This window comes from Dryas octopetala, chromosome 3 (assembly GCF_963921425.1).
Source record: "Dryas octopetala chromosome 3, drDryOcto1.1, whole genome shotgun sequence".
In the NCBI taxonomy this organism is placed as follows: Eukaryota; Viridiplantae; Streptophyta; class Magnoliopsida; order Rosales; family Rosaceae; genus Dryas; species Dryas octopetala.
Genome location: NC_141368.1, coordinates 28,411,031 through 28,434,079, shown reverse-complemented (window position 1 = coordinate 28,434,079; position 23,049 = coordinate 28,411,031). Strand labels below are relative to the sequence as shown.

The following is a 23,049-nucleotide window of genomic DNA, read 5'->3' as shown; positions in this document are numbered from 1 at the left end:
TTCTGCAAGAGAGTACACTTATTATTCGTTAAGTCTCGTTTTGGTCCATAAATTTTTTTAAGTTCCATATTAGTCCACGAATTGTCTAATGTGTTTCATTTTTGTCCAAAATAGACATTTTTGTCCCTCAAAGTTAACTCATTGGTACAAATTGAGAGGCAAAATTGTCCAATTTTGACCAAAATAAAACACATTAGACAATTCGTGAACCAATATGAAACTTAAAAAAATTAATAAACCAAAACGAGACTTAGCGAGTAATAAGTGGACCATCTTGGTAAATTACTCATTCTGGCTTTATGCAATGTAAAGTTCCTTTGCTGCTGGAGCTGTGTAGCTGTCTTGCTGCCTGGTGCCGTGGTGCCGTGTGTTCACTTATTAGTTGACTTAAACTTAATTTTGATTTTTGACAGTTAATTTTCTTTTCCTTTTTCTTTCTTGGGTCGTATTTTGGGTAGTTAATTAGCCTTTGGCCTTTGCTATCTAAGTTTATTTGATGGAGATCCGTTATTCGATTAGACTCAATCTTGAAGCATTGTTGGAGCCCTCCAGTATCTTACCATTACTCGTCTTGATATTTCATATGCTGTGAATCATGTGTCTCAATTTCTTCATGCACTCAAACTACAACCCATTGGACTGCAGTTAAACGCATTCTTAAACGCATTCTTCAATACTTAAAAGTTACTCCACATCATGGCTTGTTTTATTATCTTGGGCCTTTGAAGATTACTACCTTTTGTGATGCTGATTATGCTAGTAATCCTGATGAGCGGATTTCCACCGGTAGGTCTTGTATTTTTTTAGGGTCCAATCTTATGGCCTGAAGCTCCAAAAGCAACGTGGTGTCTCTTGTTCAAGCACTGAGGTCGAGTATAGGCAATTAGCCTATACAGCCGCCAATCTCTCATGGATTCATTCGTTTCATTATCTTGGGCTTCCTCTTTCTTCTCCTATAGTCCTATTATTTGGTGCGACAACATCAGTGCGATTGCCGTGCGATTGCCCTCGCTTCTAATCCAATATTTCACACCTCCACTTGTCATGTTGAAGTGGATTACCACTACATTCAAGAGAAAGTCATTCGTAAAGAGATTTTGAATCTCTATTCTCTCTGATTGTAGCACATATATTATTGCATAAGGTGGCTACCTAGCTCAAACTTACTAATATTGCAGTAAGGAACAATTTTCGATGAAGTTTAAACAACTGAGACCAGCCGTAGGGGTACAGGACTTGAGCCTCAAATGGAATAGACATACCTCAAAAATAATCCTCCATTATCACAACAATGCATAATCAACTCTCATATGCAGTAAGGTACCTTCTGCTCTTCTATCAAATAAGGAAAAACAAGAGAAACTACTTTTCCATGTGAATAACACAACGCAAACACTTCCCTTCTCTCATGAGATTAAAAGCTTTGTTGACATCTTCAAATGGAAGGTTATGCGTTATGTACTCATCAACTTGGATTTCCTGCAGGTAAAATTTGTGGAATTAACAAAACATGCATTTTTCAATTGATAGTACCATAAACAGATATGACTTGCTCAAAGGATGTTTGTTGTTTTAGAGCACAAGAAAAGCATTTACTATGCCTTTCTCCCTGTGTGCTATGTCGACTTCTCCTTTTTCCTCCTTAGCATGAAGTTAAGTAATGATTAATTTGTCATAAGTTGAACCCTTAGTTATAAAAATAAAGCTAGCAGCTAGCACTTTTTTCCTACATAACTTAGATCTTGCAAACATTCAACAATGTTGGAAATATAGGGTCTAATTGCTATATTTATAGAAAACTCATAAATAATTTATTGCTATTAAATACATAAATATAATGCATACTGATAACATAAATTCTAAAAAAACATGAAATAAAGTTTAGAAAATCCTTAACAATAGATGAGGCTAGTATTTGATACTATCTCCTTAAGACTTGCCCATCACTGGTGCCTCAAAGTTTGAATAGCAAACATTTCCCATGATACAACGATCTTTCTTCTTGCGGAAGTAGCACCTCCCACAAGAAACGGTGAACACATATTATCTTTGAACTTTCTCAATGAGTGACTTTGAATAAGACACAAATCACTTTTAACTTTACTTCAAATGACAAATGGGCGGAGTATTTATAGAAGATGAAGTGTCTTTTTGGAAGGGTTGTGCTTGTTAAGAAAAGAAAACAGTAGTATTCCTTTGTTTTAAGACACACCAATTCACAATTAGTGCAACCCATATGCACCTTTTCAAGTAGGTGTCTATACAAAATAACTTGTAGCTATTCAAAAAAGCTGATATATGACTAACAATCCTACATTTTTTTTTGTATTTATATTTTTTCAATAATAAGAAAATTAATAATTGAATATTAAATTTTCCAACAAACAATGCTAGAAGCAAACACATTTTCTTAACCTGAATAATCATGATGGGTCATTTGATAAAAAGGACAAGAAATAAGGGGAAGAGATTTAGTATATAATGTTGCTGCACACGAAAGTACTGAACCTTTTCCATTTATATAAAAGGAAATGTTTTTGGTTATCATTATTAAAAGTATGTTAGCTAGCTGACATATATATAGGCAGTTATTAAACCATGCTTCTTTTGACTGCAAGAACGACTCGGTTCACCAGGTACAAATAGCATAATACACCTTTTTTTTTTTTTTTAAATCATATAGCATAATCACTTTTTACGATATTCAAGTTGTGCACACATTTCATTATGTATAAAAGAAGAAGTGGCACTTGTGCTTATTAACTTTAGAAATGTCAATGTTACTATCTTACATACTTCGTATGAAAGTTCGCTTGTCCAAAGAAATAATTGAAAATCTAACTTCTGATGTAATGTTATTTTTCTTTACAACGTAAGTATTTGGATTGGTTGAACATTAAAGTTCGATTAGGACACTTAACTATTGCTAAAATACCATCTACTTTGAGTAATGTTAGATGTACCACATTTTTTATACCACATGCCTATCGCATCACTAATAGAGATGATCTACTTGTATATATGACCCCACCTATATTAGAGCTGAGATACCAAAAATGTGGCTTTTGAGTTGAGACCCAATTACAATTTACAGTAGATGAGGTAGGAACGTGTTATCTATTTAAAACAAAAATCAACAATGAATATGATTTTTGGATAAAGAAATAAAACATGCTACTGTAAATTGGCATGCATTCTTTGTAAACACATTTTTAGCGTCGGAGAAAGAAATACTTTAACACAGATGAAATAACAGAGGAGAGAAGGATTAGGAGGAAACTTGTTCTAGATAATCATAAGTTTCACCTCGAAATCGAATCAGCACATGGAATGTTGGGTGATTTGATATGTTTGGACATTATACATTGATCAAATTAAGACATGCTAAAGCTTTTAAATAAAAGGTCTTAACTGGAGCTCTATTCTAGCTACACGAGGACACGCTAAATCCTACAACAAAGGGAGGGGAAAGGACACTTCAGCCAACATGTGTACAGTACAGACAAAAAACCCAAGTTTTAATGAGGTTTTAGTGGTCAGTATTACCTTTTTCATGTACATGTCTACTAATGAAGGGAGATTAGTTTTAGGTTTCCATCCTCCAAGTAGAGATCCTTTCAATGTTCTTCCACTAAGAAAGGTTCCATAATGAGCAGTTATTTCTGGCTTCACTTTTGGCACACCAAGTGTAACAGTCAAACCCCACCCCTTCGAACAAACGCCAGATAAAGAATGAAGCATAGTTAAATGAATAAAAGCTCATTACATACGTACAATTAAACTTGAGATATGCTTAGAAAATAAAAATAAAAATGCACCGACATAGGGAACAACTTACATCGCAACATGACTGCATTGCAGTATTTACCATTGCAGTGTCACCTATACATTCAAATGAGTAATCTGCCCCTCCACCTGTCAGATGCTTAATAACCTGAAAGAGAGTTATCTTAATGTAATTTTCAAACCAAATGAAATTCAAGTTCTTCTATCATCATTCCTTATATCTGTTGCATTATATAATTCACTATATCCAATAAGATGAGAATTCCTATCACCTCAACCAATCCATCATCAAGTTCCCTCATTGGTCATGCTGGCTATTAAATTCTTTTTGTTTCTTTGATAATAAATTTTCATTTGGGGGAGGGGCGGGGGGTTTCTCTGCAGTTAAACAATTACCTTTTGAATAGGTTCTTTACTGTCATTTGGGTTGATAAATTCTGTAATTCCAAAAGCTTTTGCTGCGCCAATAAGTGCATCATTATTTACCAAGAGAAACATGGTGACTTGTACCATAGAACTCCAGATAGAAGAAAAAAAATCTACATACCTTTTTCACCCTTTTCAGGATTAGTGTCAACACCAATTATTTGAGAAGCTCCCCTAAGCTTAGCACCCTGTGCAACCTATCAATCAGAAATCATTATTGTTTAAATCATGCTATGGAAACCAACTGCTGTCCTCTTTGCGAAATATAGTGGTAAAGTTTTTGTCAACTCCTTGCACTTACAGAAAGGCCTACGGTTCCAAGACCAAATATCACCACACTTGATCCATTAGATACATCAGCAACATTCCAAGCTGCACCCAAGCCTAAAAGTATATCCACATATGTTAGGGATACATTTCCTTGACCAAGAATTCCCATTAACATTACACATACAGCCTACATAGACATACATAAATATATATATTCATGTGATTATGTGCGGGGACATGTGAGGGTCTAGGGTTACACACCCCCTTTCTTCTCCTCCTCCCCAGCCCCCACCACCTCCAAAACAGAGGAAGCCTTTTTATATTCATCTTTTCATTTTAAATGTGAAGAAACTCATCATGAAACGACAATTCATTCCTCTATTACACTAACATGAACACAGAAATGTACACACATGGCCTCATGCATACATGATACAAGTGTATGTCTATGTGCAGGCCAGGAACAGTATTACAAACATCAATGATTTATCTGTGCTTCAACTTATTTTTTAATCTTCATATATCCTCTCACTTGAAATTGCTACTTCATTCTCATTCACATTCTAGTATGTGAGCTATTGTTGTCAGCTTATTAGTTCGGTCATTGCAAAGGAACTTCTACTTGATACCAGGAATTCCTACCTCCACCTTTATAGCATGTTTGTGCCATAGTACGTGTGTGTGTGTGTGTGTGTGAACACTGAAGGGCAAAAGGTCATGGTATCAATTATCATGTGATTTGATGGCAACATGATGATTTGAAACTCTACCTGCAGCTACTCCACAACTAAGAAGGCAAACTTTCTCTAGAGGCACAATTGAGCTGATTTTGACAGCACACCCCGAGTGCACCACAGTATATTCACTGAAACTTGAAACTGCACAATAATGATAAATGGGCATCCCATTTATGGAGAAGCGTGTCCCTTGATCACTATGCATTACACCTCTCCTTTCCAGCCCCAGTACTTCACATATGTTGCTTTTACCTGATGTGCATTGCCTGCATGTCATGCATTCTCCAGTGAACACAGTAAGCACATGGTCCCCTTCAGTAAATTCAGTCACTCCCTGCCCAACACTCTCAACAATCCTGCAACATTTTTTTTCGGTAAGAGTAGTTGATCTTGCAACATTGCTATTGGAAAATCAATATCATATAAATAATTATAGCAATAATATCACAATACTGTTGAGTAGCTGATCTTTCCTCTACATACTATGCAAAGCTTACTGATATTATCTCTACCTCTTGTTGTTTTTCTTTCACAAGTGAAAATTTTCTTTATTTCAAACCTAATTCATTTATGCCTAGGAAAACAGTTTTTGGTGCTATAGTGTATATATCTCATGATCAACACTTTAGTATAACATGCAACTTAATACGCCCAATGTTGGACAATCACTTATTCGGTGTGGGACAATTGTATTTGATCTACACAATTCCTACCAAACTCCACCTTGGATCAATCACAATTCTTAACAAACTCCTCTCTAACTCCACCTTGAATCAATCTTAAGATTCTTAACTGTCCATTGTCTCTATATCTTCAATTCTCAGCCTCTAACCCAAACCTCAACATACACTGGAAGGGCCAATGTATGTGTTACAAACAAGTCATACAGATGAATCTATCATTTAAAATGGTCGTGATTGAAATTGGTTAAAGAATTTATAGTGGCTTGAGAGTTGGAAACCTCTTCTGATTTTATGCTATAGTTTCTAAATCTTCCATAGGATAGTAGGCATAAATATTCAAGTACATGAAAAAGTAGGGAGATAACTTACCCTGTTGCTTCATGGCCAAATATCCGAGGAAAGATAGCCTGCAATATAACAGGGGGAAATGGAGTAGATGAAATACCAGCAGATGAAATATATTATAAGTTATTACTTTCTTTTGGTACAATGGAGGCAAAGCCCAAAAAACAACACAACCACTACTCTGGGTCTAATCTTAAGTTATTCCAGAGAAAGAGAGAAAGAGAGAAAGAGAGAAAGAGAGAGAGAGAGAGAGAGAGAGGGAGCAGTTAGAAGATGATTTAACGAGAACCATGTTTAGTAACCGTCAAGGAATATACATAATTAGTTATCTGCTGCATGATGAATAACCAGTTGATACTTAGCTCCAGATAGTTCTGATTATCAAAAAGTATAAACAATATTAATTCATGCATGTTTTCTGAAAATGTGCTTGCTTCACTTGGACCTTCAGTTCAGCTACTTAGCTATTCCAAATAACAGATTAATTTATAAATTCCTATCAAGAAAACAAATTTATAAGTTTAAATGTATAAAAATAGTAATTAAAATATCAATTCAATCAGTCCAAAGATACAACATCAGTTCAATTTATCTAATTTTGAATTCATAATTCTAATTTTCTATTTCGGTTTTGGCGTTTTGATGTGCAAATAGTATTACCAAAAACAATGTGCAATGGGCAGGGATCAGGTCATACACATTAGGTTTACTTCTCAATTGCCTTAATGACTAATCTTCTAGAATTATCTTACAAGAAAATAGATCTGGAAAATTTAAAACATGTTTGCCACCATAATAGATTTAAGTAATATTTCAATGAATTTCCTTCCGAGGAAAACAAGAAGAAGGAAAAGAGCAAATATTAGCCAATGTAGACGCTCAATAAAACTACACCTTATGTATAAAACAAATACATGAAGAAAAAGTAAGGCCCCGATTGGTATATTTTCTTTTTTGGTCGAAAAATATCACCGATTGGTATCTTTTTTAAATCTGTTTTTTGTTTTCAACTATGTTAAATTTTGAAAACAGTTTTTGAGTGGAATACGAAAGGCACCTAATTGTTTCTTTCTTCAAAAAAAAAAAAAAAAAAAAAAAACGAAGAAGACCTGAGATTCCCAGGCAGTGAGGTCACTGCGACAGAGAGAGGTGCAGGCAATTTTGATCCTTATCTCCATTGGCTGAGGTGGACTAACATTCACTACCTCTATCTCTAAAGGCTTTCCAGCTCCCCATGCCACCGCAGCTTTTAGATTTTTGACAAAATTCACAAAACAGACAAAAAATTACCATAAAACTACAAGAAGCAAATTCTATATACTCTCAAGATTGCATTGTAGAAATAGCATACCTTTGCAGGTGATGACATTGGGTTGTTTCATGGAAGGCAATGACATTTGCTCAAGGTTTTTCCTTCCTCAATAGCGGAGAAGACACTGAACAAAGAGAACCAAGAGAAAGAGGGAGACGAGGTTGGAGCGAGTAAATTGTCTTGGACTCTTTACAGGTCAAATACCCACCAACACCTGTATGATGGCACAAGGCGGGGTTGGTTGGTAAACTTGGTGTAAAGGATCTCTCACGGATAGGGGTGTGTTTCGGCCGGATCGGATCGGAAATAAGGTGTTCTAATTCCAATCCAAAAAATTTTGGAATGGAATTTATGTTCCAATTTCCATTCCAAAAAATCGGAATTTCAACATCTCATTCCGATTCGGAATTTTTGGAATTTTCGGAATTTTCGGAATTTTTCGGAATATAACATTTTCGGAACTTTCGGATAAACATTTGAAATTTTCGAATAAAAAATCGGAATTTTCACATTTTCATAATATTTTTTAGAACATGTTCGGATTTTTTTTTAGAATAATGATGAAATTAACAAACAAACAAAATTAAAAGACAATAGATTATGATGCATTTTAATATTTATATTAAAATGTAATTAAAATATATGTCCAATTTAAAAAGAAAATTCAAAATATTAATTTAAATAACATTTAGAACCATACCATCCCATACCATTACCATAAAAAAAAAATCTAGAAAAGAAGGGAAAAAAAAAGATGCAATCTAGCAAGGTTTTCATTGCTAGATTATGTATGTTATAAGAGAAATAAATTATGTATGATATATATATTGTGTATGTTTAATGGTATATATTATATATTATAACATACATAATATATAAGAGAAATAAATGTCACTATGAATGTATAATAGGCTTAATAGCACATATCTTAGAGGTGGGGGATTAATCTTTAGAGCTCATCCAACATTGTTAGAATAAATGTCACTAATAGATACATGTTACTCTCACACACACACATATATATATCATGTTACTCATATATATGTGTATATAAATACATGTTACTCAAATAATATATATATCATGTTTGAAATTTTGAATATAATAAGCTTAAATATTTAGTAATTAGTAATTACAATTGGTGGGATATTCCAGTTGGAACAACTGTAGAATTGCCTCATATTTTCAATTCCCCTCCCTAATAAAAAAAAATAGTAATTACATGTACGGAAAAATGTGGGTGTTTGTGTTACCAACTTACCATTTATGTTATTATGATACACATATATTTATAATGTACATATGTTTATATTAATATATAGTATTAGTCATCTTTTTAAAAATATATGTTATATGTATCATACTAAATAAATAATAAAATATATAATATGGAATAAATTGGCATAATTTAGGAAATATCGGATCGGAATGCCTTCGGAACATTTCGGAATTTTTTGGATCGGAATTCGGATCGGAATCGGAATTTACATAAACATTCCAATTCCAATCCAATTTTTTTCGGAATTTTCGGATTTCGGCATTTTCGGATTCGGCATTTTCGGATTCGGAATAAAAATGGAAATTTTCGGATAGGAATCGGTCGGATTCGGATTTTCCAATCCAAATCACACCCCTACTCACGGACCTCACGGCCCTTACCTAACCGTTGCGTAGGCTGTCTTGTACGAGAAATAAAATTTCGAATTTCGAAAAAATTTTGATAAAAATTTTGATGAAAATTTCAATGAAAATTTTAAAAATTTTTAAATTTCGATAAAAATTAGATAAAAATGACAAAAATTGCTATCAAAATACGAAAATTTTAAATGAAACTTTACTATATGTTTATTTAACATATTATCTCTTACATTGATAAAAAATATTGAAAAAACCAAATTATATAGTAACTTTCATGTAATATAAAATGAATATAATGCGCGCTGGAGGCAAATACTGTTAAATAAAATTAGTATAATAAATAAATAAAATTTGTACATTCTTTATACTTTATAATCTATACACTTTAAACCTAATACTAAACCTTATATACTTTATATACCATGATACTCTTTGTACTCTATATTTCTATAATCTATATACTAAACCCTTATATACTCTATATTTTTTCAAATTTCAAATATGGTATAAGATATTATGATTTTGGTTCTTTAGAGTATTTTTAATTATTTTATATATAAAAATGTATTATGGTTTAGGTTTTAAAAATAATTAAACAAAATCCTAAAAGAGCCAAACGAAACCTCAAACTTTTTTTTTTCTTTCCAATTGTTTAAAGACTCCAAACTCCAATTAATTCTAAATCCTTTTTTTTTCTTTTCTTTTTTTTCCTTTTCTTTTCTTTCTTTCCTTTTTCTTTTCTTTTTCTTTTCTTTCCTTCTTCTTTTCTTTTCTTCCTCTTCTTCCCGTGACTATTTCTCCCAGCCACTGTGTTGCATAGACATATCACATATGAGATATATTTTCTCTTATCTCTCCTCTCTCTCCTGCAGGTTCTGCGCCACTCTCTATCTCCCTCCCCAATCTTTTCCCTCTTCTCTCTCTTCTCTCTCTTTTCTCTCTTCTCTCCCTTCTCTATCCTCCTTCCTTGGCTGGGTTTGTAACAGCCAGCAAGAAGTCAGATCGACATAGATGACCACCAGCGAGGAGAAGACAGATCGACAGAAATGGCTATGGCCGCCAGCAATGAGAAGACAGATCTAACAAGGAGAAGACAAATCGACATAAATGGCTGGGTTGAGCGAAATTTCGCGAAATTATCGAATTTCGGCGAAATATGATCGAAAAATTGATCAACTAGTGCTAAAATTTTCATACCCCTAAAAAACGAAATTTAACTACTTGGTCTTGTATATCATTACTACTTTATTCTTAAATAAAATTTAAAATAAAATAAGGTTTTTTTACATATTTATCCCTTAAAATTATAATTATAATTTCATTTCACTTTACCTCTACAGTTTTTTTTTGTCAATACTTTACTTCTATAGTTTATTGTCTCAATTATTTCATGTAAGTTTCTCTCGTGTCTTACATAATCTGAAACTATCAAATTCGTCAATTTCACCGTCAATTTATCTCATACCATATAGTTTGTCACGCTAACAATTCAAACGGTGAAATGAACAACAGACTTGACGATTTTAGGGTAATGTAAAATACAAAAAAAACTTACAAAAAGAAATTGAGATAATAAATTTAAAAAAAATAAAGTGAGACAAAATAATAATTTTAGAGGATAATTAAGCAAATAAGCCATAAAATAAAGGGTCTTTTTAAGATTCTACTCTTCAAATAAACTTTAAAAACAGTAGCCAAACACCCAAACTCCCCCACTCTCTCGATTGCAGCTTCACTACCCACCCCGACCTGATTCCGGCACCGGCGGCCCCTCCCTCAATGGCGGCGCCACCTGACTCTCTGCCATCGGTCTGTCTTCTTCTATCTTTTTCTCTCCCTTTTTTTTTGTCTCTCCCCACGCTTCCCACACTCTGATTTCAGATTTTTTGTCTCTCTCTCTCTCCATCGTCAATTTTCCTCCCTCTCTCCATCAGCACCGGCGCTCCAACCCTCCACTGGTCCTAGACTTGACGCCAGCAAATCGCTGCTACAACTCAAACACAGAAACAAACGACAAGACAACTTATAAGATGCTTTCCACGCTTGCAATGGATCAAAACTAGATGAATCCTCAGATCAATCAAAACTTTCAAATCCTGTGAGATGGTCTCTAGGAATTGATTATGCCTAAGAACCCTCCGTCTTTACCTCAATCCCAAATTGGAGGAGCCGAATATTTTGAATAGCTGATTGAATCTAGTTGTGGGTATGTCATCCTCCACCATTGAGAAATTGATCGTGGCTCGCTTCTCCTCTTGCTTTCTTTGTTTGATTTTTGTTTTTCCTTTTTAGGCCAAAGTTTTGGCCCAACACATATGAATAAATGTTTTAGACATTTCATAATTATTATGGTCTAAAAAAAACAATTTAAAGAGTTAAATAAAATATAATTAAAAAAAGATAAAAACTTAAATAATTAAGAAAAAAAATATTTGTCCAAATATAATTTAGCAACGTCACCCGATTAAATGAGTTCTACTCATCATAGGTTATTTAAAATGTCTAAAATATCTCTACTACGTCATATTTCTATCAATAATTTAAACTTCATTAACGATTTGGACCCAATTGTAAACATAATGAAAATACGAAACTGAAAGTTTCAAAATTGAAAGAACATGACTAAAGTGAAATTTTTGTTAAAGTACAAGAACCAAAAGTGCACTTTGGCTTTCTTTTTATTTGCACATACAGTTATAATGTGGCGATAAACATGTCTTCTAATATTTCCTTCTTTGTTTGCTCCACATATAAGCAAACTTAATTCGAATTGATGAGTAGCCACTCTAGTGAGGGGGGCAACCGTAGAGAGAGGGAGGGGAAAGAGATGGTAGAAAGGGGATATGAAGGAGAGATAAGGCAAAGGGTAATTGAAACATCTATGGGGTATTATTTTTTTAATTAAAGAATAAGGAAAATAGTGAAAAAAATATTTTTAAAAGCTATGATTTATTTTGAAAATATGAATTTTGAGGAATATTTTTTATAATTTAAAGAGAAATTTGCACAAATATCATCTGAACTTTAAGGCATCGTAGCAAGAGGAAAGAGGGTGTGCAAATAACAATTCTCTTTTTAAAAATGTTTTATCATAAGAATTGACAATAATACCCTTATGAGATAAGGGAAAATGGATGTAAGTGGATGGGGGTGGTGGATTGGTATTGAGAAAAAAATTTGGGTGGTAAATCAACAAAAAAAAAATTCTAGGTGGTGATTGCACATACACCTTGACGTACAGGTGGTATTTGTGCAAATTTCTCTAATTTAAATATTTGTTTGGTATGAAATAGTAAGTAAATTCTTGAGTCCTGTTATCCTCTCAACTAAGTACACATATTAACAAGGTGATGAAAAATTCTCATTTATCCTAAACCAAAACAAAGCATTCGAATATCCATGAGTGGCAATTGGTAAGTTGTTTATGGCTTTATTGGCAGCCAAACAAAAAATTGGTTTTGCTTGTCTCTAGATCTGAGACTCTTTGAAATCTAAAACTCTCTCTCTCTCTCTCTAATGGTGAATCAAATTTTTACAAAAAAACGTATGTTTATTTGATCACAGTTACATAACCAAACGATTTCTGATTTGGTTGATTTTTTGGAGAGATGATCTTCATAGTTAGATCTAAAAAATGAACGATTCTGATCATGAATTTACACTGCAGAATGAGAATACTAAATGAAAAGGTCAGTGGAGAAGGTGGATATCATTCTCCTAAAAAAATATCCTAATTTCTGTACAATTATAATGGAGAAGGTTCTATAACATTATATTTTTTACACAAATTTTCAATGGGGCCCATTTCATATAGGATTTTAACAATTCGAACAGTTTATTTTTTAAATTTCCATTAAGGGATGCAAAAAATTAGTTAAATAGTGTCATTGATCCGCCCCATTTATAATTGCACAAGAGAGGTTTAATTGTGAGCAAATTACAATTTAGTACCTCAACTTTACATGTTATTTCAACTTAGTACCCCAACTTTGAAAACTTGCAAAAAAGTACCTCAACTTTCATTTTGTGTCAAAATAGTACATCCGTTAGTTTTTCTGTTAAATAAACCGTTAAATGCTGATGTGGCAGGGGTATTTTCGTTTTTTTACCTACATTTAAAAAATAATAATATTTTTTAAAAAATTTTAATAAAAAAAATTCTTAAAAAAATTTCAACTTTTAAAAATAAAAAAATTTGGGGGAGATGGGGCTGGGGGGGGGGTTGAGGGGGCTGGGTTGGGGTTTGGGTAATAGGGGGTGAAGGGGGGTGGGTCAGGGAGGGGCTGGGTCGGGTTGGTGGGAGACAAGCAGGGGGTGGCTCTGGAGGCATGAGGGTGCGATCGGGGTTAGGGCGTTGCTAGGAGGTGGGTGCGACTGGTTGGGGGGGAGGGTTGGGTAACGGGGAAAGGTTGGGTGAGGGTTGGCTGGGTTGGGCTGGGTGAGAGGGGGTGGGGCTAGGGAGGAGGGTGGGTGGGGGCGACGAGGGCTGGAAAGGAAGGGAAGGGGTGCGACTGGGTTTGGGAGGATGTGGGTTCAACGGAGGTTGGAGGGAGGAGGGTGCGACGGGGCTTGGAGAGGGTGCGACGGGAACTGGGGATGAGGGGGAGGGTGGGTCGGGCAGGTAGAGGGGGACGACGGGGCTGGGGGGCTAGGATTGGGATTGGGTGGTTGAGGCTGGGTAGGGTGGAGGGGATGAGGGCTGGGAATGGGGCTGGGGGTGCTGCGTGGGGGCATGGCTCGGGAAGGGGGAGGGGGAATAACAGTGTTTAAGAAATTTTTTTTATTTTAATTATTTTAAGAAATTATTTTAAGAATTTTTTTTATTAAAAAGTTTTTTAAAATATTATTATTTTTTAAATGTGAGTAAAAAGACGAAAATACCCCTGCCACATCAGCATTTAACGGTTTATTTAACAGAAAAACTAACGGAGGTATTATTTTGACACAAAATGAAAATTGAGGTACTTTTTTGCAAGTTTTCAAAGTTGGGGTACTAAGTTGAAACAACATGTAAAGTTAAGGTACTAAATTATAATTTGCTCTTTAATTTTTTATTAGGTGGGGTCATTTTAGCTTTCTCAGGCCCACATGGCCCGTCCGTGTAAGTGGATGTAGGCCTGTAGATTTGTGGCCCATAATAAGCTCGATATTAGTTCCAAACTTAATTAGGCCCGGCTCAAGGGTAATCAGAGGCTCAGAGCCGAATAATGTCCGGCCGAACCAGCCGAATGATGAGCCCAGCCAGGGCTTGTTTATTTTACGTGACTGCGTCGGACTGGATGAACAAGACTTTATTAAATTGTATTTAATGAATTGAAATTTGTGCCTACAAATCTACAATACAATTTTACGCCAATATCATCATTTGTAAATTTGTAAATTTGTTGTACTGTTTGGTGTGCGTGTTGTATAAACTGCCAGTCCTAAGTTGTCTTGGACTCTTGGTGCTTGTGATTCTGTTAACCAATATAGACCCAGAAACTGGATACGCAGCAGCACGTGGTTTCTGGGCTTTTGTCGGTCAGCCGGTTTCTTTGTCATCACCGATCACCAGGTTTGGCTTCTTGTTTTTGGAGTTTTCTTAAATTTTTGGTGCGGAGATTTTCTGTCGTAGAATTATCGATTGCCTTCGCTAGGGTTTGAGAAATTGGGGTTATCTTATGGGATCTGACTGTATTGATTGGGTAGATTTCTCTACAATTCCATCTTTTGTTGTTTTCCTAAATCTTTTATTTGTTTCAGCTTTGCATGATTTATATCTTATCCTAGTTTCTTCGTGTATAGTTTAATTTGATAATTGCAAATCGTGAGGATGAAAGATCTTTATTCTTTTTGTTTTTCAAGTCGATGGCCTTTCATTGAGCCAATCCCATGCGTTTGGGATATGCGCATTATTTGGTCAATTTGAATGAGTTTATGCAGGTGGCTTTACATAGTTAAGCTTTTGCTGCATTTCTTCTACAATTCACAGATTTGGTTGCTTTGAAAGTACAATGTCCAACTTGTCGTAAACATGTTTCTATATTTAGTGATTTTATTCATTTGGGTATCCTTTGGTTCCTGTTTGGAACTTGTTCGTTTTACTTCTGAACTGAGATGGATACTTAAAACTCAGGTTGCTTCTATGAGCAACTCCAGCATTATATGCTGCTTCATGACTAGCTGATGAAGGGTTTCTGTGAGAGGGCTGTTTCCTCGAATTATTCTTCTAAAAGTTCAACAGATTCAACAGATAGAGGTCCATCATCTGTTTGTTCAGATTCAGGATCTAGGGACAGTAAGCACTCCAAGGCTTCCCTGTGGTCAAACTTCTTTGCATCTGCTTTCTCAATCTTTGAAACACATAGTGAGTCATCAATTACTGAAAAGAAGGAAATTCATTCTAGAAACAATGGATGGACAGCAGCTGTGAGGAAAGTTGTGACTGGTGGCTCAATGAGGAGAATTCATGAGCGTGTACTTGGATCCAGCAGGACTGGCGTCTCTTCTACTAGTGACATATGGCTTCTCGGTGTGTGCTACAAAATCTCACAAGATGAGTCCTCTGGAGATGCAGTTACTAACAATGGATTAGGAGAATTTGAACAGGATTTCTCATCAAGAATTTTGATGACATATCGTAAAGGTTTGTTGCATGAAAAACTTCAATTTTTTACTTCATCATTTATGAGTTTCTGGATCAAAACCAGTATCTACTTATTTGTTTCTAGGTTTTGAGGTTATTGGAGACTCAAAATATACTAGTGATGAAAGTTGGGGCTGCATGCTTCGAAGTAGTCAAATGCTTGTAGCTCAGGTATGGTGCACTTTTTTCTTCTCTCTCACTCTCACTCACTCTCTCTCTCTCTCTCTCTCTCTCTCTCTCACACACACACACACACACACACACACACACACACACACACAGAGGTGGATTTATCATACATGTTTTACGAGCATTTTACTGTCTGAGGATACTTTTAAAGGTTTACGGTCATGATATCTGTCATTGTAATCATGCCGTCTTTCTGGTCAGATAGTGAATAACTGGTTTGTATATTTACAGGCATTGCTTTTTCATAGATTAGGAAGATCTTGGAGAAGACCTTTGCACAAGGTAAAGTGGATGATGTGGGTTGTGGTATTTTATTGTTTTTTCTATAATGTAATTATGTCTTCAACTTTTTTGAAGTGCAAATCTTATTCATCTATGTAAATTGTCTTGAATTGCATTTTGGCATCCATTTAGTCATACCTTTGTAAATATGCAGCCTTTAGATCAAGAATATATAGAGATCTTGCATCATTTCGGTGATTCCGAAGCATCAACTTTCTCCATCCACAATCTTCTTCATGCTGGAAAGGCTTATGACCTTGCTGCCGGATCATGGGTTGGTCCATATGCAATGTGTCGCTCATGGGAGACTCTAGTTCGATGTAAGAGAGAGGCAGCTGACCTTGATGAGCAGCCACTTCCAATGGCTGTATATATTGTTTCTGGAGATGAAGATGGGGAACGAGGTGGAGCCCCAGTTGTCTGCATTGAAGATGCCTCTAGACATTGTTTGGAGTTTTCAAGAGGTCGAGTTGATTGGACGCCTATTCTTTTATTGGTTCCTTTGGTTCTCGGACTTGAAAAAGTCAATCCCAGGTGTTTCTTTTTTGTTTTTGGTTTTTTTAATCATGATATATAGATGATTATGTTTGGTTTTTGCTGACATGGGAGTATAGGTCACTTGCTTTGTTGTTGCAAATTGAGGTAGCATTAGTTAACTTTTGTTTTTGGTTTATTGTTTAGCAAATTGAGTTAGCATTAGTTAGTATTGGTTTGTTGGTTTGCTGTTCAGCGGTCTAGATGACATAGGGAATGATACAATTAGTGAAATTTATAAGTCTATTCAAATGTTTATGTTACTTAGATGGGATTATTTAATTTATTATCAGGTACATTCCATCGTTGCGGGCAACATTCACCTTTCCCCAAAGTCTTGGCATCATGGGTGGAAAACCTGGTGCATCAACATACATTATTGGTGTGCAAGATGAAAAAGCATTTTTCCTTGATCCACATGAAGTTCAACGGGTATGGCATTTTTTATATACTTCTCATTCAGATATCTGTATATGTTCTCATATCTAAACAAAATTCTAATTGTCTTAAAACTTGCATCTTTCAACAAGCGAACTGTGTTGTAAAAGTTCGCTTGTAAAGACCACATAAATTAAATGTCTTATAGGAAACAAATATTAGTTGATAAAATTTTTGAATTTATCACATACATTCATGTGCCTCCAGACTACCTCTAACCACATTGTATTGAGCCTTCCTCTTCTCCTAATGTCCTCTACTTGAATCAAGTCAAACTTGTGTTCTAGTGCATTTCCAGGCCATGTACATGTCCAAGTGGATCATACACCTTAATATATCTAATAGAACTCCTTTATTCTCTAATATCCACTATAGTTTCTGATGTAGTAGCAACGACATGGTTAGAAAAGAAATATCTCCTTTGAAAGCCCAAGACTAAGCATGTTGGCCCAAATTTAACAATAAGGCCTTTTTTGTCCAAAGAGAAATACCCATGGTAGTGTAAGAGTTAGTCAGTAAGACAATAATGGTAGTGTAAGTGAATAAGTCAATAAATAAGTCAAAGTGTTACTTAAAAAAAAAAGTCAAAGAGTCAATTTAAGAGGTAATGTCAAGTGTCATAGAGTAAATGTAATTGGGTCTTAGAAAAACTCAAATGTTTTTTTAAGCTTTCTAAGAGACTCCTATTATTTAATTTAATTACTTTTTTTTAGTATTTCTCTGTTATTTAATGATTGTTTTAGTATTTCTAGGAATGCTTGGGAGTTCCGTTTGAAGCCTATATAAATATGGCTATCTCTTGTAAAGCATATAAGGTTTGAATGGAAATTAAGTCTTATTGAAAGCCTTGGTGTGAAATTGGAAGTTGCTAATTGCTATGGGGACATCAAACCTGATGTATCCTTAGATTGGCTGCACGACAGTCACGACTTGAGAGCATTTTTAGGTGACAACACTTGGCAGACAAGCGAAAACTCTTTCTTGAAAAGGCTAAACTAGAGGGAACAACTAGAGTTTTATGGGAAAAATACCATTATGTGGTCATTAGGATATGAGAAGATATGAAGTTGGCTATGACATGCCATTTTGTACCAGCTAATTACAAGAAAAAGGTTCACCTGCTATTCATTGGAGGTGCAAGGCTGTCTATGTATTGAAGAGTATCCCAATTAGTTCTTTAGCGTGGTGACAAAATCAGAATTTCGATGGAATGAAGATGTCATGATAGCTATGTACCACAAAGGATTAAATTCTCATGTTTTTGTTTTTTTGGGTTTAGCAGTAAGTCTTGTTTACTCTATGATTGACATGTAGTGAATTAACACCCCCTGTGATCTTGTCCTTGATGTATTCTAGAGTTAAAACAGATATAGCAAACAACACACAATATGACAGCAAAAGTAAACACAAAGAACACCAAGATTTGTTATCGAGGTTCGGCGAACTTTGCCTACGTCCCCGTGTGATCCTTAGAGAATCACAGCTGCACTATGTATAGAATAAGAGTACAAGAACTTATTTAAACACTAGACTACCCAACTCGCAGCTGCTCTCTTCTCTCTTGCACAAATAGCTCTCTTGTGTTTTTCCCTCTTGAAAAACCCTTCCCTTGAAGTCACTCACCCTTGAGTCTCTAACCCGAGTCTCCCCTTTGAGTTTCTTCCCTAGAAGTCTCTAGCTATATTATTTTTTTCTATGAGACTTGCAGCAGCCTATTTATAGAGTATAGACTTACCAATTACAATATGGATTCCTAATCCTAATAGAATTAGGTAATCTACCTATTAGCTAATTCTATTCCCTTGTACACAAGGAAAACCCTTTAGAACTCCTTCCCACACTAGGAAAGTCTTGCACAAGTCCTATTTGTCTTCCAAAATCGTACCCCACTAGGAAAACACCAAACTACTCCACTGCCCAATCTCCCTACTGCTCTCGGCCAGACCTGTAGCTTCCTCCAGAAATTTCCGACGAGACAGATTGCTTCTCAAACAGTTGGATAGTTTCATTAGAATTAGTTCAGAAGAAGACAATATTTGAAACCGAGAAATCTGTTGCAAATGCAAATAAAGGAAAGTCAACTGACAAATCCAATGGTGGTTTTGCTTCTCCTACCAAGCATTTGGTGAGTTTTACTTCTTAGAGTGTGCAAACTAGTGTTAACCTAGTTCTAAAACTAGAACTGATGTGAAATGTTGGGCATGTATAGGCTTTTGGGATTTTTAGCATATTGTCCAAATCGATTGGTGGCTTTCCAAATAAATAAGTCTTTATTTCCCCAGCTTGCCCCTGATTATAGAAATAGATTGTTGTGTTGGAATTCGAACATGAAAGTGGTAATGAAAAGTATTCTTTTGCCATGAGCAACAACCTTGTTTGGTATAGGTCCTCTTCTCGCTACACATAAGGAACACGAAGAGGAGGATTGGCAAAGGAGCAACATTTCCCAAACACATGTTTGATGTAGTGATCAATTGTGCATCAAGGTTATAGACAAGGGTAGTGGCACCAATGTTATTGTTGAGGATGCCATACATAAGCTTGGATTGCCTACTGAGTCACTTCAAATCCGTACAAAGTGGTAGGAATAAATTAATTCAAATCTCAAAGTCCATGAATGATGTTTGGTAGCCTATTCTATTGGAGGATTAATTGACATTGTACAACGTAATGTGCTACATATAAAAGTGTCATATATTATTAGGCTGACTTGTTTATATGATAAGAAGGGGCAACACTATGGCCCCATTTATATTTCTCCAGTCACACATTGAAACTATGAGTTTAAACTTGTGTGTACTAATGGTTTTTGACACCTATAAAGCTCAAGAGGATAGGTCGCACACTCCAACGATTAAAACAGGTATAATCGTAGTGACATTGAGTAAAGCCCTTAGAAATAACTACCTTGCAGGATCTGCTAAACCATGTACATTGTGACTGTTGAATCTATATTGAGACTTATGCAAGTGACACTTTCCTAGTATTCATATCTCAAACTTTCAGTCAAGTCTCCATTAAGAAATTGGTGTCTAGCTGATGAAGAGGCTAAGAATGAGAAGCTTTCAAATATACCAAGAGACACTAAAGTCAACTTAGCAACATGAGACAGCGTGGTGGTGAAGTCCTTCCATGGAACCTCAGTAAAGCTTTTTGCAACCAAGGCGGGCCTTGTAGCGATCAACTGTACCATTACTGAAAACACAGCAAAATCCCTGCCAAACAACACCAAACAGAACCATGCGAGTGCAGAAGCAACAAGGGCCAGAAAACTTTGCCTAGCTACCTAAAACCCCAACAATACCTAACAGAGAATAGGGATCAAAAAGCCCTTGCCACATCTGTAGCAGCATGAAAATCACCCCAAATGGTGATTTTCTGGCTCTACAAATGGGGCAAAAAAGAAGAGGTTAATCTCCCTAGGTTGAGCCCACCACCCTAGGGAGCGCAAGGTTGGGGGAAGGGTGGGGGCAGGGGTTTGAATGGGGGGCAACATGTGGAGAGGGTGGGAAGATTCTGCGACAACTAGGGTTTCTTGGTTCTTTTTCTTGTTTTTTTTTTCTTTCTTTTACCAGTTGAGGCTCTTATACTAAATTAAAGAATTGCTTGTCTCGATGTGATATATATTTGCATTAAAGATATTTACATGACTCTGACCAAAATATTCTTAAAGGTCAAACATGACTGTCACCAAAGATAATAATGATAATGTTTTGCATTATTAAGTGAGTTCTCCTCCATTTCATGGCTGACTGGTTAATGTTGATTGTGACAGGTAATCAATATAAGAAGGGATGATTTAGAGACTGATACTTTATCTTATCACTGCAAGTAAGATTATTTCAGACTGATTTTCTTCTGTGTAACTCATTTTTTGTTTTCTATATATTATTTTTTTAACCAATTGATAATTTGTACAGTGTTATACGGCACATTCCCCTAGATTCAATTGATCCATCTTTGGCAATTGGATTTTATTGCCGTGACAGAGGTTTGCTGGTCACTCTTGGCTGAATTCATAGTTTTAGTTTTAGTTTAAAGTAGTTTTAGTTAAGTTGATTTACTTAATATTTTTACGTTTCCATGGCTGGCAGCTGATTTTGATGATTTTTGTTATCGATCTTCCAAGCTGGCAAATGAATCAAACGGTGCTCCACTATTTACTGTGACTGAGACACATAATTTGCCCAAGCCACTTAGCCAAGATGTGTTGGGTGATAGCGGTGGGGTTCAAAACGATGATTCATCTGCTGTCCTGTCCATGAGCGATGCAGACGGAAATGCACATGAAGATGACTGGCAGCTCCTATGATTACTATTTTCTGGATTTAAATATGGGGTTTGGCAGCCATGTACATCGTTGGTCTAGCTTTTGGCTGTCTGGGTGGTCCCCAAATCTGCAGCGCTTAGTTCAGTTGTCTCGTGATTGTGTGCATTATTCCTGGGGTTTGGTGAATTTGACATTTGTACAAAACAGATTAATTGTGATTCTTATTGCATGAATTATTATCAAGTTCGCTCTCTCGGATTTGTGGATCAAATACCCAAGTTGGATAAGTGATTGTCCATAAATTGCACGAGACCTTTTGATATGAACTTCACACTTGTCCTTTTAGGTGGATAAGTTCGGGACAATATTGGTGCAACATGGGGTTGAAAGACATGGCTCCTCGACAAATGATGGATTTTGCAATTCAAAACTTAGTAGAATATCAATTGAAAGTTGTATGGAATGATTCAGATAGATTTGGTACTAAAATAAGAATAAAAGATATCTAGGGTCGAGTGTTGGGGCTTGAGGCTGAGTGTGAGACACCATTTTAGTTTTTTTTTTTTAATTTTTTTTAAACGTGTTTTGAAGCTCAATTTTGATATATGTAGGTTTTCCTAATTACAATAGGACTAGGGTAACCAACTAAAATTATTCGAAAACTCTTGGACCGTCCTCGAAAGCAAAAACAAAATGAAAATGTAACTAAAAACAAAATGAAAATGTAACTAACTTTTTCAATATTCGAATGTGTGAATATAGAAGAGTATAAAGAGCATCAAATTGTTTGTTGTTACCAACTAACTACGATGTCTCTAGTGACATTTCTTTCTATTTCTAATTTGTTTGACGATGTTTCAAATTTAAATCCCCCTCTCCTAGATAAAAAATATATTTGTTGCAACAAGATGTGGAAACCAGATCTTTGGAAGATGATGGTTGGCAGATTCACATTGGATAGGTTGATATCATAAAAGGATTTGAACATATATATCAAAAACTCAAATTGTTTGAGCCTAAAATTAGCACCTAGGCTGAAGTGAGATGTGATTTGTGGTTGGTCGCAAACGTTGGTTCTTGGATGACTTGGGTAGAAGTTGGCTGCTAGCAATGGCTTCAGGTCGAATGAGATGAAATTGAGGTAGTGGAAAATGGTCGGAATACCTTCGAATGGCCGAAGTGAGTGCAGGAGATTGGGCATGCTTAGGCCTGAATTTGACACTTGGCTGGATTTGTTAGCCGTAATGAGATAGAGGTGAATTAAGACGGCTAAAATACCTTTTTCATGTCGAAATAAGTGCAACTGGCTTGAGTGAGGCCCAAAAAACAAACACTAGACAGACAAATTTGCAATGCGGGCTGTAGTGGAGTGCATGGTAGTGGCCGGAAGGACGAGCGGATGGGTGCGGTTTGTGGAGTGGTTTGCGTGACATTTTTTATGCCGGCCTGCTTTCACACGTTGGGAGATGTGTGCGAGGAGGTTGGTCGCATATGGGATCGCGGGGATGAGGATT

At 35.7% G+C, this 23,049-nt stretch overlaps 2 protein-coding genes across 5 annotated transcripts; one reads left to right on the top strand and one right to left on the bottom strand.

The window, feature by feature from the left end:
* Positions 1 to 1,172: 1,172 nt before the first annotated feature.
* On the bottom strand, positions 1,173 to 7,835 carry LOC147292273 (GroES-like zinc-binding dehydrogenase family protein). 2 transcript variants are annotated; one of them, XM_086236531.1, is made up of 10 exons: positions 7,599 to 7,835; positions 7,357 to 7,493; positions 6,272 to 6,309; positions 5,253 to 5,575; positions 4,514 to 4,596; positions 4,334 to 4,409; positions 4,183 to 4,244; positions 3,839 to 3,934; positions 3,547 to 3,708; positions 1,173 to 1,479 (listed from the first exon to the last, which is right to left on the bottom strand). In XM_086236531.1, the coding sequence occupies exons 1-10, from the start codon at positions 7,642 to 7,644 to the stop codon at positions 1,363 to 1,365; spliced, it is 1,140 nt and encodes a 379-aa protein (XP_086092657.1). In that variant the 5' UTR covers positions 7,645 to 7,835; the 3' UTR covers positions 1,173 to 1,362. The 2 variants fall into 2 exon arrangements, with proteins under 2 accessions (XP_086092657.1, XP_086092658.1); XM_086236532.1 differs by lacking the exon at positions 7,357 to 7,493.
* Positions 7,836 to 14,406: 6,571 nt separating this feature from the next.
* Positions 14,407 to 21,853, top strand: LOC147292272 (cysteine protease ATG4-like). 3 transcript variants are annotated; one of them, XM_086237307.1, is made up of 9 exons: positions 14,407 to 14,751; positions 15,313 to 15,822; positions 15,908 to 15,993; positions 16,243 to 16,293; positions 16,448 to 16,827; positions 17,121 to 17,259; positions 21,041 to 21,096; positions 21,186 to 21,256; positions 21,360 to 21,853. In XM_086237307.1, the coding sequence occupies exons 2-9, from the start codon at positions 15,363 to 15,365 to the stop codon at positions 21,575 to 21,577; spliced, it is 1,461 nt and encodes a 486-aa protein (XP_086093433.1). In that variant the 5' UTR covers positions 14,407 to 14,751; positions 15,313 to 15,362; the 3' UTR covers positions 21,578 to 21,853. The 3 variants fall into 3 exon arrangements, with proteins under 3 accessions (XP_086093433.1, XP_086093435.1, XP_086093434.1); XM_086237309.1 differs by having other exon boundaries at positions 14,411 to 14,751; positions 15,584 to 15,822; XM_086237308.1 differs by lacking the exon at positions 14,407 to 14,751 and having other exon boundaries at positions 15,351 to 15,474; positions 15,584 to 15,822.
* Positions 21,854 to 23,049: the final 1,196 nt, after the last annotated feature.

Coding starts and splice junctions, on each gene's coding strand:
- LOC147292273 (XM_086236531.1), bottom strand. CDS start 7,644: ATGTCATTGCCTTCCATGAAACAACCCAATGTCATCACCTGCAAAG. Junction 7,494..7,598: donor CAATGTCATCACCTGCAAAG/GTATGCTATTTC, acceptor AAAATCTAAAAG/CTGCGGTGGCATGGGGAGCT. Junction 3,935..4,182: donor GTAAAGAACCTATTCAAAAG/GTAATTGTTTAA, acceptor ACTCTCTTTCAG/GTTATTAAGCATCTGACAGG.
- LOC147292272 (XM_086237307.1), top strand. CDS start 15,363: ATGAAGGGTTTCTGTGAGAGGGCTGTTTCCTCGAATTATTCTTCTAAA. Junction 15,823..15,907: donor TTTGATGACATATCGTAAAG/GTTTGTTGCATG, acceptor ATTTGTTTCTAG/GTTTTGAGGTTATTGGAGAC. Junction 21,257..21,359: donor ATTTTATTGCCGTGACAGAG/GTTTGCTGGTCA, acceptor CATGGCTGGCAG/CTGATTTTGATGATTTTTGT.